The following is a 16,290-nucleotide window of genomic DNA, read 5'->3' as shown; positions in this document are numbered from 1 at the left end:
TCAATAATGTTACTCAGTAAAGGAAAACAATTTATATTCAATACGGGAGTAATCTAGGCTAGTTGTAAACCATAAAATTGTGATTTTTATGTAGGTTGTGGTGGTGGTTTAATCGCTAAGTCATGTCTGACTCTTGCGGCCCCATGGACTGTAGCCCGCCAGGCTCCTCCATCCATGGGATTCTCCAGGCAAGAATACTGGAGTGGGTAGCCATTTCCTTCTCCACTTATGTAGGTTAGCCATAGCAATTGTTGGATGGAGTAAAGAGAAAGATATCCAGTCTCTGGCTGGTAATCAAATGGTACAAAAACAACATCTTGCTTCAATCTCAGAAATATCTGTTGAAAGACAGGACCCCCAGTCCTGAAGCACTTGGTGATTTGGAGAAGAAGCCAAGATAGAAAGTGAAGCATAAGTGGATCATTGGTACAAATTACTGGAATTGGTGCAAGACAAAATCTTTCACAAGGCATGAACAAAAGCAGAAGTCCAATTACTAGAGTTAAGGAAAAAATATCAGAGTATGATGGAATCAAAGCTGACTGTTGGTCAATATGCAGCCTGCAATGAACTATTAATATTTGTACACAGCAAGCATCACATTATGCCAACAGCCACATTTTATATGTTTAATGTAAATGATGAGTTTGCTAGCATAAAGCTTAAATTTGTGCTCAACATGTCAGAATATTAGGAAAGGCAATCTTTTGGACAATAAAGGACAATATTGAGTTAATTAATATACAGAGCACAATGAAGTCAGAAGACATTATAGTCTGGGGTTTTGAGGAAAAAATCAGATATGTGGGACAAAGAACTTTTCAGAAAAACTGAAAAATAGCAGTTGAAGAGTTCGAAACCAAAAGAGTCCTGGCACTCTATCACAAAGGATAATAAGGTCTGGGTAATCATTCACCATGAACTGCAAACAAAGACTAGATAATCAATGGACTGTTTATTCAGTGATTGGTAGAACATAAAAAAAGAAAAAGTTGACCTTGCTCAGCATTGCAAAGAAACTGTAACTTAGGCAAATTAGGAAGAGAACACAGATATTCTCAACAGTAGGGTGGTAAAGGCTGAGTAAAGCACGAGTTTGTTCCATGACTTATATAATAATACTATCTGCAATTTATATGTAGAGATTTTTTTAAAGAACAATACAGAAGTTTATTTAGTTATAGAAACACTAGGTGGTTCTAACAAAGCTAATGACTTCATTTAGAGAAGGAATACAATGAGAATATGTATTTCTCAGATACACAAAGACTTTGCTAACAAGCCCAAAATCTTTTCCAAAATCCAAAATGAGTTCCAAAATCTGGTACTACTTCTGTCTCTATTCCTCTTCCTTCTTCTGTTTGCCATGCAGAAGCTCATATAAAATATCAAAGTTTTCCTATGAAATTATCTTCTAACTTTCAGGTCCATTCAAAGTTCTTCACATCTTCAGTTTTCCTCAAACCTGATTCCTATCAAGGATTCAACTTGAACCATGTATTGTTGTAAACCTGAAAGATGGGCTAATGTCAGAGTTTTTCCTTTTCTTTATCTTACAGCAAAAAGTGTTCATCAAGATTTTCTAAACAGTTTTATTGAGGTATAATTGATGGATACTAAGCTCACATACTTAAAGTGATCAGTTTTTTAGTTTTGATAAACAGGTGTGTACCTGTGAAACCATCAAAGCAATCAAGACAAGGAACATATCAATTATCCTTCAAAAGTTTCATCATTTTTACCCCCAGTATAAAAACGACTTAAGCAACCACTCCTTCCGGTCACAAAAGATTAGTTTGTATTTCCCAGAATTCTAAATGAGTTCACAAAGTAGAAGACTGATTCCTGTTGTCACATGTGTCATCAGTTCATTCCTTTGTGACGTTGAATATTAATTCCACTGCTCGTTTTCCCATTCACCAGTTGAAGGACATTTTTTTTGTTTGTTTGTTTCTAGTTTTTGTCCATTGCAAGTAAAACTCACGTAAACATTCATGTACAGGTCACTAAATGAACATGTGTTACGAGTTCTCTTAACTAAAACCTTTGAGATGTTTAATATTTAAAAAATTTTAGGTTTTATATTTATGTCCATGATCCATTTTTGTATATGGTGTAAGGATTGAAATTCATCTTGCTGCAATATGAATAACCAACTGTTCAGCACCATTTGTTGAAAATATTATACTTTGTCAAAAATCAATCATTCATATATGTGTTGATTATGTTAATACAACACTGTCTTCATTATGGCAGTTTTATAAAAAAAAAAAAAAAATCTCGAAATAGGCTAGTGTTAATCTTCCAACATGTTCATCACTTCGAAATTTGTTATGTCTGTTTTGCTGCTGCTGCTGCTAAGTCACTTTAGTCGTGTCCGACTCTGTGCGACCCCATAGACAGCAGCCCATCAGGCTCTGCCGTCCCTGTGATTCTCCAGGCAAGAACACTGGAGTGGGTTGCCATTTCCTTCTCCAATGCATGAAAGTGAAAAGTGAAAGTGAAGTCGCTCAGCCGTGTCCGACTCTTTGCGACAGCATGCACTGCAGCCTACCAGGCTCCTCTGTCCATGGGATTTTCCGACCCCTTGCATTTCTAAATAAAATTTAAAATCAATTTGCCAGTTTTTATGAAAAAATGCCTACTAGGATATTGATTTTGGTTATACTGAATTTAGAATTCAAATTGTGAAGCACTGAAATCTTAACAATAAAGTCTTCTAACCCAAGAATTATTTAAATTAACCCAATTATTTAAATCTTCTTTAATTTCTTTCAAGAATTTTAATTCTTTAATTTCTAATATTAGATATTAGAAATAATATTATTATTATTTTAATATTATTATAACTAATAATATTTCTAATTTTAATTCTTTAATTTCTAATATTCTTTCAAGAATATTGTGTAGTTTGGAGTATATAGGACTTTCACATTTTTGGTCAAGTTTACTCAATATTTTGTATAATTTTGATACTACTACAAATGGAATTTACTTTTAAATTTTAACTTCTGATTTTTTTGTTATGTGATTTTTGTATATTGATCATGTATCCTGCAACCTTGCTTAACTCAATTATTAATTCTAGTAGTTTTTTGTAGATTTTATTATATGTCCTACACAGATGATCATGTTATGTGCCAAGAAAAAGACTGTTTTACTTCCTTTTCAACATGAATGTTTTTTATTTCTTTATCTTGCCTGATTGTCCTGGATGCTATCTCCAGTACCATGTCAAATAGAAATGATTAAAATTAACATTTTGGTCTTTTGATCTTAAGGAGAAAGCATTCAGTCTTTGAGCATTAAATATGATTTTAGTTGTAGGCTTTTCATGGATGCCCTTTACACACCTAGTTCACTAAGTTTTTATTGGGAACTGATGTTACATTTTGTGAAAGGCTTTTTTACATCTATCAAGTTGATTGAATAATTTTTCTGTTAAGATTCTTATATAATGAGTTATACACAATTTTAATTTTTGAATGTTAAACTAACATTATATTTATGGGATGAATCCTGCTTGGTCATGATATATTATTATTTTATATATTTCTAGATATAATTTGTTACTATTTTGTCCAGAGTTTTGCATATATGTCTGTTAGAGATATTCCTATGTAATTTTCCTTCCTTATAATGTCTTTTTCTGGTTTTGATATGAAGTTATATTGGCCTCATAGAACATGTTGGAAAGTAGTCACTACTCTTTGTTTTCTAGAAATGTTTGTTTAGAATTGGTATTATTTTTTTCCCTTAAATATTTGTTAGAATTTACCAGTGAAGCCAAAGGGGCTTAGAATATTCATTGTGGAAAGATTTTTAGGAAGTTTAATGCATATATATATATTGCCATACTGAGTGAAGTTAAGTCAGACACAAAAAGACAAATACATGATATCACTTATATGTGAACTCTATAAAAAATGGTACAAATGAACTTCTTTACAAAACAGAAATAGAGTCCCAGATGTAGAAAACTAACTTATGGTTAGCAGGGTGGAAAGAGGAGGTGTGGGGAGAGATAAATTGGTAAATTTGTATTGATATATATACATTACTATATATAGAACAGATAATAATTAGGACCTGCTGTATAGCACAGGGAACTCTTCTCAGTACTCTCCAATGACTTATATGAGAAAAGAATCTAAAAAAGAGTGGGCATATATATATGTGTGTGTGTGTATAACTGATTCACTTTGCTGTACAGAAGAACTTAACATTATAAATCTGTACTCCAATAAAATTTTTTAAACAAGAAAACAAATTCAAGTAAACTATGCTCCAATAAAATTTTTTAAAAAAGAAAAGAAATTCAAGTGCTGTCTATGGATAATCTGCACAAAATTATTCATGAGACACTTTTGATTATGGAAATAATAATAAAAGTGGCTATGCAATCAAGCTTTAGTGATTTAATTATGTTTTGCCCATTTTACTTTGTTTTTTTTTTTTTTAAATTCATTGCTAAGTGTTTTATTCTTATTTATTTATTTATTTTTGGCTCCGCTGGGTCTTCATTGCTCTGTGTGGGCTTTCTCTGGTTGCAGCAAGAGGAGGCTACTCTGTTGTGATGCGCCGGCTTCTCGTTATGGTGGCTTCTCTTGTTGTGGAGCACAGGCTTCAGTAGGTATGGCTCATGGGCTCTAGAGCTCTGGCTCAGTAGTTGGGGTACATGGGCTTCATTGCTCCGAGGCATGTGGTAGCTTCCCTGACCAGGGACTGAACCTATGACCTCTGCATTGGCAGGCAGAGTCTTAACCACTGAACCACCAGGGAAGTCCCTTACCTTAGTTTTTTTTGACATAATTTCATCTCAAAACAATTATTATTTTTGTTTCAAATATATTCATCCAAAACAGAGTGCAAAAATTTTATGTTCAATGACAACCATATTTGAGTTAGTATTTCCCCTTTAATTTTTGTAAATCTGTAGTGAATGTTTCTCAGTTTTCTTTGTTTCATGGCCCAAATGGAAGAAAACATGAGGACAAAAAGGAACCTCTCTCTTTTAATTACTTCCCTTTTCTGGTTGACTCCACCTCCATTATGAAGGCCTTCTTTTTTTGTGTGTGTGTGTGGAAGTGAAATGATTTTTAGAATTCCTAGTGGTCCTCTTCTTCAAGGGACCATTCCAAGACCAATTCTTCAAGGGACCAATACAAGAAGATTTAAGCATCATAAAACTTTGGAATGGACAAACTCAGAATGGTGCTACATGACAACTCTGGATCTGCTGGTAAAGCTTATCATTTGTTCTGTCTACTCTTTAATGGAGTATAGTAATATTCTGAAAGTCAGTGGATCTGATTTAATAATGATGGGCATCAGGAGGGTAAGTTATGGGAAAGAGCAAGAAGCCTATCAAGAAGTACCTGCATATTCCATAGGTTCAAAATTGAAGGTATGAAATAAGGATTAGATTTGGCATCAGTTCTGTAAAACCACTGAGGAACAACTACGTAAGGAACTAAAATTAACTGAATTGTATTGAGTATAAAACGAATAGTTGTTAGAAAGGATAGAACAAGTAAGAATGCTTATTGATGAAAAGTTGATTCCCTAGAGGGCATTTAGAATGACACCCCTGAGTGTTAAAATCTACTTCATGATTTATGTGGATGCATTAAATTCATTTAGCATTCTTACTTTTTTTTCAAGCTTTTAAACTTGAAACCTTACCACATGAAAACATAGGTAATAAGTGCACAATTCTGTGTCATAGCATTTTTACTTTAAAATTACTGTAGGATGAGAGTAAGAAGGAGAAGTGAGAGTGATAGAGCATTTTAGGCTATTTTTGGAGATTAGATCCAATGGCATGTGCGTGTGTGCATGCTTGGTCGCTCCGTGGTGTCTGACTCTTTGTGACCCCCTGGACTGTAGCCCTCCAGGCTTCTCTGTCCATGGGATTTTTCAGGCAGGAATACTGGAGTGGGTTGCCATTTCCTCCTCCAGGGGATCTTCCTGACCCAGGGATCAAACCTGTGTCTTCTGCACTGGCAGGTGGATTCTTTATAACTGCATCACCTGGGAAGCCCACAAGGTCCGATAATGGGGACTTTCAAATATAATCTTTGTCACTGTTTCCTCCAGTTGCAGTGTTCAATTAGAATTTAGCAGGCACTGTGCCAGGTACTGGTGAAGCTGGTAAACATTATAGGTATAATTTATTTCCTCATGGAACTTTCCATTGAATAATGTGAATCAGGTAGGCTTGGAGATGAGAATATCAAAGGTTGAATATTGTTCTGTACCCAATGGGAGAAGTGCCCACTTCTAAGTTTCATCAATGTCTTTTCAGTTTTCCCGGTGCTAAGACTCACTCTTGCAATTCTTTTTGCATCTCCAACTCTCTTCTAATCCTTCACTTCTTGGTTGCCTGTAACCATGGACATTTTCAAAGCTACTTCACTGTTGCTGTATGATCCTGGATATAAAATTTTCCTGCCTGCCTGCCTTGCCATTTAGGAGGAGGGTTTTCTGCCTTGGTTTGACTTTCTTTGTTAATTTCAAACCTCTGAAAGCAACTGCCTGCTCTAAAGCCTCTTTGGTTGGAAAGACTATAATTTTACCTTCTTTTATTTCTTTCCACAGGTTTTAAAAGGTGTTCTGTCCACTTCGGTCCCTTCACTCTTGCTGTGGTCTCAGTTCTCTATGCCTCTTTGGTCACCAGTGCTCTTGGTGAGTACTTTGTCAAATTTACTCACAATCTTTGCACACTGTGATGAGAATCACTGACAAGCAAATCATTCTCCTGAAGGCTAAATAGCATCTAAAAGCAAGCTTCATGGTGTTTTGAAGGATCAGGATATTAAAAGCACAAAATGAGTACTTAATGATGTGACCCTGCTTGCCCAAAATGTTAGTACAGCTTTTTTTTTTTTTAATAAATGCTCACTGGAAAAATGCATATTCCTTAAAGATCTGAAGTAATGTCTAACTAAAAAATAGGGAACAATACAGAGGAGGAGAAACGTCAGAACTGTTGGAATGAGGGAATTTTAGGAACACTTTGAAAACTCAAATGCCAAAATTTATCTTAAAATGTGTTCAGGGAAGCCAGATATATATCAAGAACCACAGGTTTCTATGTTAGCTAAAATAATCACAAGGCAGTGGTTAAGACCCTTGGAAGGAGTAGGGGAGAGGGGATTTTTTATGGTAGAAGATAATAGGAAAATATCTCCATTTCAGTTTCCATTTGGGTAGCTAAGTTCAGTAGATTTCAACTAGCATTTTAAGAATTTATGATATTTCCATATGTAAAATAGATGACCAGTGCAAGTTAGATGCGTGAAGCAGGGCACTCAAAGCCAGTGCTCAGGGACAACCCAGAGGGATGGGGTGGGGAGGGAGGAGGGAAGGGGTTTCAGGATGGGGGGACACAAGTACACCCGTGGCAGATTCATATCGATGTATGGCAAAATGACCACATTAGTGTAAAGTAATTAGCCTCCAATTAAAATTAAAAAATTAATTAAAAAATTCATGGTATTTTGCATACGTGTGTGAAATAGTTACTGAATTCCCGATAATCAGTCTTTCATTTTCACTATTAGCCTTCTTTCCACTAATCTTAGGATTTTGGAGAAACTTACATAGCTTATTCCTATAAAATTTTGCAATATCTTATTTTTATAGTAAACTATCCATAGGATTATATACATTGATGTTATAAAGAATCTCAGCCATAAAATAAAGACACCATATGGTATTGAATTACCCAGCTTTACTGCTTCTGTGTCATGGCTTCATTTGAAGCCTGTGACACTGATGTTTGGTTTTGAATTCCTATGAAATGACAGTCTCCTACTGTAACATAGATAGGTTCAGAAATGTTTCTCAAAACTGGCTTTGAAAAATAAATAAGTAATCTAAGGAATAATCATTTTACTTGCTTTTGGATCTTGACCAATTGCTGCCTTTACCTGTTCCAGGGGGAACAGACAAGGAACTGAGGCTGGCGGCTGGTCAAACCAAGTGTTCTGGGAGAGTGGAGGTGAAAGTCCAGGAAGAGTGGGGAACTGTGTGCAACAACGGCTGGGACTTGGCTGCTGTCTCTGTCGTTTGTAAGCAGCTGGGATGTCCAACTGTCATCAAAGCCACAGGATGGACCAATTCCAGTGCAGGCACTGGGCGCATTTGGATGGATCATGTGTCTTGTCGAGGCAATGAATCAGCTCTCTGGGACTGCAAACATGAGGGGTGGGGAAAGCATAACTGTACTCACCAACAGGATGTAGGAGTCACCTGCTCAGGTAAGACTTGTGTAAGTCAAACCTTGACATGAAATGCTTGGTGGGAAAAAATCTTATAGATGGGTTAAAAATGAAAAGGCCAGTTTTCTGTAAGTAATCTAGGTATAAAATGATCCAGGTATGCAAAGGACCCAATTCATTGTTAAAGACCAGAAAATGTATGACAAGACCCATACTAAAAAAAAAAAATCAAAAGAGATTCTGAATACTACAGTCAATGAGGAAGCAATTAGCTTCAATTTTATACTAAGTAATCCTACTGTAACATTCTGTGCTCAGTTGCTTAATCATGTATGACTCTTTGTGACCCCAGGGACTGCAGCCTGCCAGGCTCCTCTGTCCATGGAATTTTCTAGGAAAGAATACCGGAGTGGGTTGCCATTTCCTAAATCATATCTAACTTGATTCCTTGACCCCTTTCCCCATAAAATGCTGCTTTCGTGTATTGCCTCATAAATCATGACCGTTTGCCCATTAACTGATAATCAGTTTACCAAGTCAAGAAGTAAGTACTCCGAGCACTAATCTGTTTTGTTGGAGGAAGGATATTTTGCAAAGTAGAATTGCTTTTTACACTGTGCAATGCTATTCATTCCATTTACATGGTACTTTTAATTTATAAAATATTTCATAAGTTTCATCTCACTTGCTATTATGATAACCCAGACCTTTCTGCAGATAAAACCCAAGGTCATGTTTCTGATCCAGTTCAGATTCCTGAGCTTCCAATTTCTCTTTGCTCATGTCATTGAACTTTAGGCAATCCTCTCGCTGCCCAGCCTTTCTGTTAGAGACCATCTCCTCCATAGGACTGATATCAGAAAGGATTAATCTCTATCCAGGCTTCCCTGGTGGCTTAGTGGTAAAGAAGCTGCCTGCCAGTGCAAGAGACATGGATTTGATCCCTTGGGAAGTTCCCCTGGAGAAGGAAATGGCAATGCACTACAGTATTCTTGCCTGGGAAATCCCAGGGACAGAGAAGTCTAGCGGGCTACAGTCCATGGGGTCACAAAGAGTCGGACACAACCTAGTGACTAAACAACAGCAATCTTTACCCAGGCACTGCGGTTTCATGGGAGTAACTAGTATCTAGACAACTCCTCAACTACTTAATGCTATTATTTTAAGTAAGTTGTAAATCTTTCTAAACTTCAGCTTCTGAATAGTCAATAATATAACACATGTAAAGCTACTGGTACACTGACAGGTAGGTCATAGGTGCTAAAAATTAGCATTAGTTTCCTCATGGCTCACTGCTTCTCATTATCTAGACAACTCATTTCTCTTTCTTCTTCCTTCTCTTTCTCTGTTCTCCTCTTCCTTTCTCTTCTTTCTTTTCTTGTTGTCTTTCATTGTTAATCATTTTGCAGGGAAAGATAAGTAATAATTGTAAGAGCTACATTAAGCATCTACAGTGAAGTTAAAAATCATAATAAATCTTGCCAGGCTCTAACTATTAATTATTGCTGTTGATGGTGTTGACTATTTAAGCCAAGACCTCAGTGTAGTACTTTTATCTCCTGTGTTCTGTTTTTCATAACTTTGCATAAGGATCCTTTATATAAGGACAATGTCAATCAAATTTAGTTTTTGAACTTTATACACCTAAAGCTTCAACTTGTGCATAATAATAGAAAGGGATGAGTAGTCAGGGACTCACGAGTTTCATGAGGTTTCCAAGTTCATATTTCTGAAGTTTCAGAGTCCATATTTCTGAGATTCTCCACCCTGATCAATGCTCAATTCTCAGAGCATCTACTTCTTGGAAATTCTGTTATCATCACATGCATAACAGTAAAGAGGGTAGACTTTGATACTAGGCTGTTTTTTTTCCTTTACATTCTCCTTCTACTATTTATTTCTACATAGACATGTTTACTATGTCTTAGTAATAGAGGGAAACAAGGCAAAAAGTAAATTTTAATCCATAAAAGATTTTTTTGGGGGTCAGTTGATACAGATGAAAGTCCTAATCATTAGTTAATTTTCAAAGATCAAAATCTTTCAACATGTCAACTGGAGCAGCATCCACAACGAGGTATCATTTTTAAGGACAGCAGCAAGTCTCAAGAGACCAGAGGAATACTATTCTCTAAGATCATTTAGAATAAATATCACTTCTGAATTCTGGCCTTTTCTCTGCTCTAGATGGATCTGATTTGGAGATGAGGCTGATGAATGGAGGAAGCCGGTGCTCAGGAAGAATAGAGATCAAATTCCAGGGCCAGTGGGGAACAGTGTGTGATGATAACTTCAACTTGGATCACGCTTCTGTGGTTTGTAAACAGCTTGGATGTGGAAGTGCTGTCAGTTTCTCTGGCTCAGCTAATTTTGGAGAAGGGTCTGGGCCAATCTGGTTTGATGATCTGGTATGCCATGGAAATGAGTCAGCTATCTGGAACTGCAGACACGAAGGATGGGGAAAGCACAACTGTGATCACGCTGAAGATGCCGGAGTGATTTGCTTAGGTAAGGACTGCTCTGGGTTTGTTCCGTTCTCTCTGAGAGGACAAAAATGGGGGTAAAAGTCTCAAAGGCTTGAACTCTTAAAAACATAATGAAATGTGTTTCTTTTTTTTTCTCTTACTATTAAAAAAATTTTTTTTTTATTGGAGTATAGCTGCTTTACAATGCTGTGTTGTTTTTTTCCTGTACAACATGCAGATGACCAAGAAGTACATGAAAAGATGCTCAGTGTCACTAATTAGTAGAGAAATGCAAATGAAAACTACAATGATGCCGGTGCCAGCCGGCAGAGTCGATCAGGTCCCGAGAACGTGCACAGCGGGGCTGAAAAAGGAAACTAAAGCAAGAGAAATCTACAACAAAGATGGGGTCGAGAGGTTCAGACACGTCTCCACGGAGGGACGCAGTCTGACACCAACTTTATTCAGCATCTCATATTTATACAGAAGAGCGTGAGAAAGACAAGACAGTTAACATTTTCTTTGTTGACCTATACATCTTACAAACAGTCACAAGAAATCTTGAGAGCATGGGAATGGCACCCTGTTATTATTTCTTACACCAGATAACATTTCTCTGTGCGTGAGAAGTTTGCACAGAACTCCAGGTGTCTGCAGTAAATAAGCGCCTAATCTCTGGGGTGGCGGGACAGAGAGCTATGTTTGCAAGCAAACCCTCAAGGACTGAGGCAGCTCCCAGAGCTGTGTCCTTCGGACAAAGGACCCCGTTCTCACAGGCAGCTCCCCGCACAATAAGGAAAGTCTTCTTCTTTTATTGCCTCATTATCACCAATTTCAGGATGCAGTTCTGATACTTGTGGGTTTTTCTTGTTGTTGTTGTTATTGTTCAGTCACTTAGTTGTGTCCGACTCTTTTGTACCTCCATGCACTGTAGCCCACCAGGCTCCTCTATCTATGGAATTCTTCAGGCAAGAATACTGGAGTGGGTTCCCATTTCCATCTCCAGGGGATCTTCAAGCCTAGAGATGGAACCTGAGTCTCCTGCAAATTCTTTACCACTGAGCCATGGGGAAGCCTGTGAGGATTTTTTTTTTTTTTTTTTTTTTTACCATTCACTGAAATTAGGATAAATAGTTTAGGGAGGGAGGATGAGCCATGAAATTGAGATCCAAGTTATGAGGATAGAAGGAAGTATTCAGAGAACAGTCTACTCCCTCATCCCTCCAAAAAAAGAAAGGAAAAGAAACCAGGTTAACTAGAAAATGATACTTTCTGGATGTTTTAGAAGAAAGTCACCCCTATTATTATCCTCTACCTATAAAAGCCTCCTCTTTAGCCACATTGACCCACCCTTCACCAAACTATTAGTTCAAATTCACAGAATCAAATGATTTAAAAAACTGGTTATCTATTAAAACCTCATTTACGCTAATACTACACTGTGAGCAGGCATTGTGTCTTTCTAGGGACTTTCACGTTCCATCCTTGATTAAGGTCTGGGACATGGTTTTGTGTGTACAAAAATGTCACTCTCCTTTCTTCAATTGAATGCCTCATTTGAAGACCTAGTAAGTCTTGGACCCCAGGGGATATTTAGGAAATTATAACCAGGGTAAAAATGTTCTTGTATTCACCAGGTTTTATTTTATTTTTTTCAAATGAAGGAAATTCAATTCAAACTAGCTTTAAAATAAGGGAATACTGACTCAGAAAACTGGGAAATACAGGAGGTACAGTTGGCTCCATCCATGAATGGATTCAGCACTTAAACAATATCATCAAGGTTCTGGCTCTTCTTTTATTTCTTGAATTGCCTTTTTTTTTTTTTTTTTTGAAACCATGCTGTTTGTCTTATGGGGATCTTAGTTCTCTGACCAAGTATGAAACCTAGGCCCCATGCAGTGGAAGCTCACAGTGCTAACCACTGGACTACCAGGGGATTCCCAAGGTGGCTTTTTTCTTGTTGAACAGTGTGATCATGTACAGTCTGAACCACAAAGAATGGGATTCCTACAGAAAAGATGGGTTTTTTTAGCTGAAGAAAGTGAAAGGGATTTGGGGTAGAAAAAATACAGTATGTACCTTCCGGTTTCCTTCACTCAGGTCTCCAGTCAGCATGTTTCTTCTCAGTGTGTTTGTTACAAGCTGAGGAATCACAATAAACAGCACTGTGACCAAAAAAAAAAAAAAAAAAAAAAAAAAAAAAAAAGAAAGAAACTAAAAGTGCCAGAGGAAAAACCCAATTTATTTATTATAGGATATTACTCAGAATCAAGTGCTAGTCTTTGAGGAGTGTTGATTGGGGGAAAGTGAAAGGAGTAATGATGAAGTCCCTTCTCTCTTTGCATTGCTTTTAAACTATGGACATGGTCAGAAAGGGGTCAGGCATGGTAATACAAGCCAAATAGTCTGGGTAGGTAATGCAGTCAGAGCCAAAAGTGAGTGTTAAGTATTGCAGCAAATATATATATATATATATATATATATATATATATATATATTTATGTAAGCACCTAGGCATCTGTAAGTATGTATTTAACAGGGGAAAAAAAAAACCAACAAAAACATCTGTGGTATTTAAACAAGCAGATTCTAGATAAATTTCAGTTCCTTGGCCTCCTGTTAGAAACTCTTCCTGTAATGCATGCTCTCCACAGTGAAAAGTTCTGTATTCTTTTTTCTTAATTGATTGATTGACCTTTTCTGTTATGATTTATTATAGGATACTGAATATAGTTCTCTGCGCTATACAATAAGACCTTGCTATTTATCCATTTGATATAAAATGGTTTGCATCTGCTAGTCCCAAACTCCTAATTCATAAAAAATCCTGTCTTCTTATTTTTAAATTGGAGTATGATTGTTTTACAATCTTGTGCTAGTTTCTGCTGCACAACAAAGTGAATCAGCTGTATGTATACATATATCCCCTCCCTCTTGAGCCTCCCTCCCACTCTCATCTTCATCCCAGCCCTCCAGGTCATCACAGAGCACTGATTTGAGCTCCTGTGCTGTACCCCAGGTTCCCACTAACACTGTCTTCTTGCCTGATCTGCTCCTACTTCCATCTTTACTGATTTTCAGTGGGAATATATCATTATTTTCTCTGTCTCTGCTTATGTCCCCCCCTTCCCCCGCCCCCTGCCTTTTTCTTATCTCATCTCAGGTGGAGCTGTTTAGAGCATCCTCATGCTTGTTTCTTTATCACTGACTGGCTTTGTTTCCCTCTTACAGAGGGAGCTGACCTGAGCCTGAGACTGGTAGATGGAGTCACCAAGTGTTCAGGAAGATTAGAAGTGAGATTCCAAGGAGAATGGGGGACAGTGTGTGATGATGGCTGGGACAGTGATGATGCTGCTGTAGCGTGTCAGCAATTGGGATGTCCGACGGCCATCACTGCCGTTGGCAGAGTCAATGCCAGTGAGGGAACTGGACACATTTGGCTTGACAGTGTTTCCTGCCAAGGACATGAATCTGCTATCTGGCAGTGCAGACATCACGAATGGGGAAAGCATTACTGCAATCATAATGAAGATGCTGGTGTGACCTGTTCTGGTAAGTTAAAACAAGAAAAACAGAGAAGGAAGGGTCTGTGTTCTTTAGGAGTAGGAATAGGTGTAAGAGGTGTGAGAGAGAGAGAGAACTAGCTAACGATTTCCTTGTTAGGAATTCTTTTCAGGTATGAGGAATCTTTAACACATTCTTTATTTGACTAGTTTGGAGGGTTGTCTGTCTCTGTTTTCTATAAAAATTGTTTCAACTGCTATTAGGGACCACACTTCAAATTCTAAATCTACAAGTTTTAAAACTATAGCTCCATTTCTAACCAAATTCATGGTCTATGCTGCTCTTCTAAAAGCCAGGAAGTAGGCAAGCCAGAATTTCTAGTGTCTCAGTATCTGAGAAGGAACAAGATTGAAAAAAGCACCCTATGGTAGTTAACCGCTATATGTATCTATGGCCTAAGTTTATGTTTCTTTTGCAGATGGATCAGATCTCGAACTGAGACTCAAAGGTGGAGGTAGCCGCTGTGCTGGGACAGTGGAGGTGGAAATTCAGAAACTGATAGGGAAAGTGTGTGACAGAAGCTGGGGACTGAAAGAAGCTGATGTGGTTTGCAAGCAGCTGGGATGTGGATCTGCACTCAAAACATCCTATCAAGTTTATTCCAAAATTCAGGCAACAAACACATGGCTGTTTTTAAGCAACTGCAATGGAAATGAGACTTCTATCTGGGACTGCAAGAACTGGCAATGGGGTGGGCTTAGTTGTGAACACTATGATGAAGCCAAAGTTACTTGCTCAGGTAAGACTTTCAATCAACCTGTAAAGAAGTTGCATTCCAATTTCATTCTTTTACATGGAGCTGTCCAGTTTTCCCAGCACTATTATTTAAGAGACTATCTTTTCTCCATTGTATATTGTTGTCTCCTTTGTGATAGATTAATTGGCAATAAATGTATGGGTTTATTTCTGGGCTTTCTATCCAGTTCCATTAATCTCTGTGTCTGCTTTTGTCTCAGTACCATGCTGTTTTGATGACTGTAACTTTGTAGTATAGTCTGAAGTTAGACAGCCTGATTCTTCCAGCTTTATTCTTCTTTCTCAAGATTGTTTTGGCTATTTGGTATCTGTTGTGCTTCCATACAAATTTAAAATTTATTGCTTAATTCTGTAAAAAATGCCATCAGTAATTTGATAGGGATTGCATTGAATCTGTAGATTACCTTGGGAGTATGGTCCTTTTAACCATATTTAACCAAACTGATTCTTCCAGTCTAAGAACAAAGTGTATCTTTCCATCTGTTTGAGTCATCTTCAATTTCTTTCATCAGTGTCTTGTAGTTTTCAGAATACAGGGCTCTTGCCTCCTTAGGTAGGTTTATTCCTAGGTATGCTATTCTTTTTGTATGTATGTATGTATATATGTATGTATGTATATGCTCAGTTGTTCAGTCATGTCTGATTCTTTGTGGGCCCATGGACTGTACCCTGCCATGCTCCTATGTCCATGGAATTTTCCAGGCAAGAGTACTGGAGTGGGTTGTCCTTTCCTACTCCAGGGGATCTTCTTGATCCAAGATCAAATCTGTGCCTCTTGTGTCTCCTGCGTTGGCAGGTGGATTCTTTTTGACTAACGCCACCTGGGAAGCCCTTTAGATGTGATGGTAAATGGAACTGTTTCCTTAATTTCTCTTTCTGATAGCTTATTGTTAGTATATAGAAAGGCAACAGATTTCTGTATATTCATTCTGTATCCTGCAACTTCACCGAATTCACTGATGAACTCTAGTAATTTTTTGGTAGTGACTTTAGGATTTTCTATGCACAGTGTCATCTTGTCTGCAAACAGTGACAGCATTACTTCTTCCTTTCTAGTTTGGATTCCTTCTATTTCTTCCCCTTGTCTAAATTGCTGTGGATAGAACTTTAGATATATGTCAAATAAAAATGGCAAGAGTGGGCATCCTTGCCTTGTTCCTGATCTTAGAGAAAATGCATTCAGCTTTTTCACCATTGCATATGATATCAGGTAAATTGCCTATATATATATATATATAAAGATATTATAAAATCTATATAGACAATAGAATGGGAAG

The 16,290-nt window shown here is 37.3% G+C and overlaps 1 protein-coding gene across 3 annotated transcripts in view; it reads left to right on the top strand.

Moving 5' to 3' along the window:
- The first annotated feature begins 5,033 nt into the window (after positions 1–5,033).
- LOC102409999 (scavenger receptor cysteine-rich type 1 protein M130) overlaps positions 5,034–16,290 on the top strand; it is a 36,582-nt gene continuing 25,325 nt past the window's right edge. For 2 of the 3 annotated variants that reach the window (XM_006067717.4, XR_006550369.2), the window contains exons 1-6: positions 5,035–5,242; positions 6,601–6,687; positions 7,944–8,264; positions 10,413–10,733; positions 13,925–14,245; positions 14,676–14,996. In XM_006067717.4, the coding sequence (XP_006067779.3) occupies positions 5,197–5,242; positions 6,601–6,687; positions 7,944–8,264; positions 10,413–10,733; positions 13,925–14,245; positions 14,676–14,996 (1,417 nt within the window). In that variant the 5' untranslated portion in view covers positions 5,035–5,196. Of the gene's footprint in view, positions 5,243–6,600; positions 6,688–7,943; positions 8,265–10,412; positions 10,734–13,924; positions 14,246–14,675; positions 14,997–16,290 lie in introns of all 3 variants that reach the window. The other variant, XM_025284976.3, reaches the window with a different exon arrangement.

This window comes from Bubalus bubalis, chromosome 4 (assembly GCF_019923935.1).
Source record: "Bubalus bubalis isolate 160015118507 breed Murrah chromosome 4, NDDB_SH_1, whole genome shotgun sequence".
Lineage (NCBI taxonomy): Eukaryota > Metazoa > Chordata > Mammalia > Artiodactyla > Bovidae > Bubalus > Bubalus bubalis.
The sequence above is the reverse complement of the archived record's forward strand: the minus strand, read 5'-3'. Positions and strand labels throughout refer to the sequence as shown.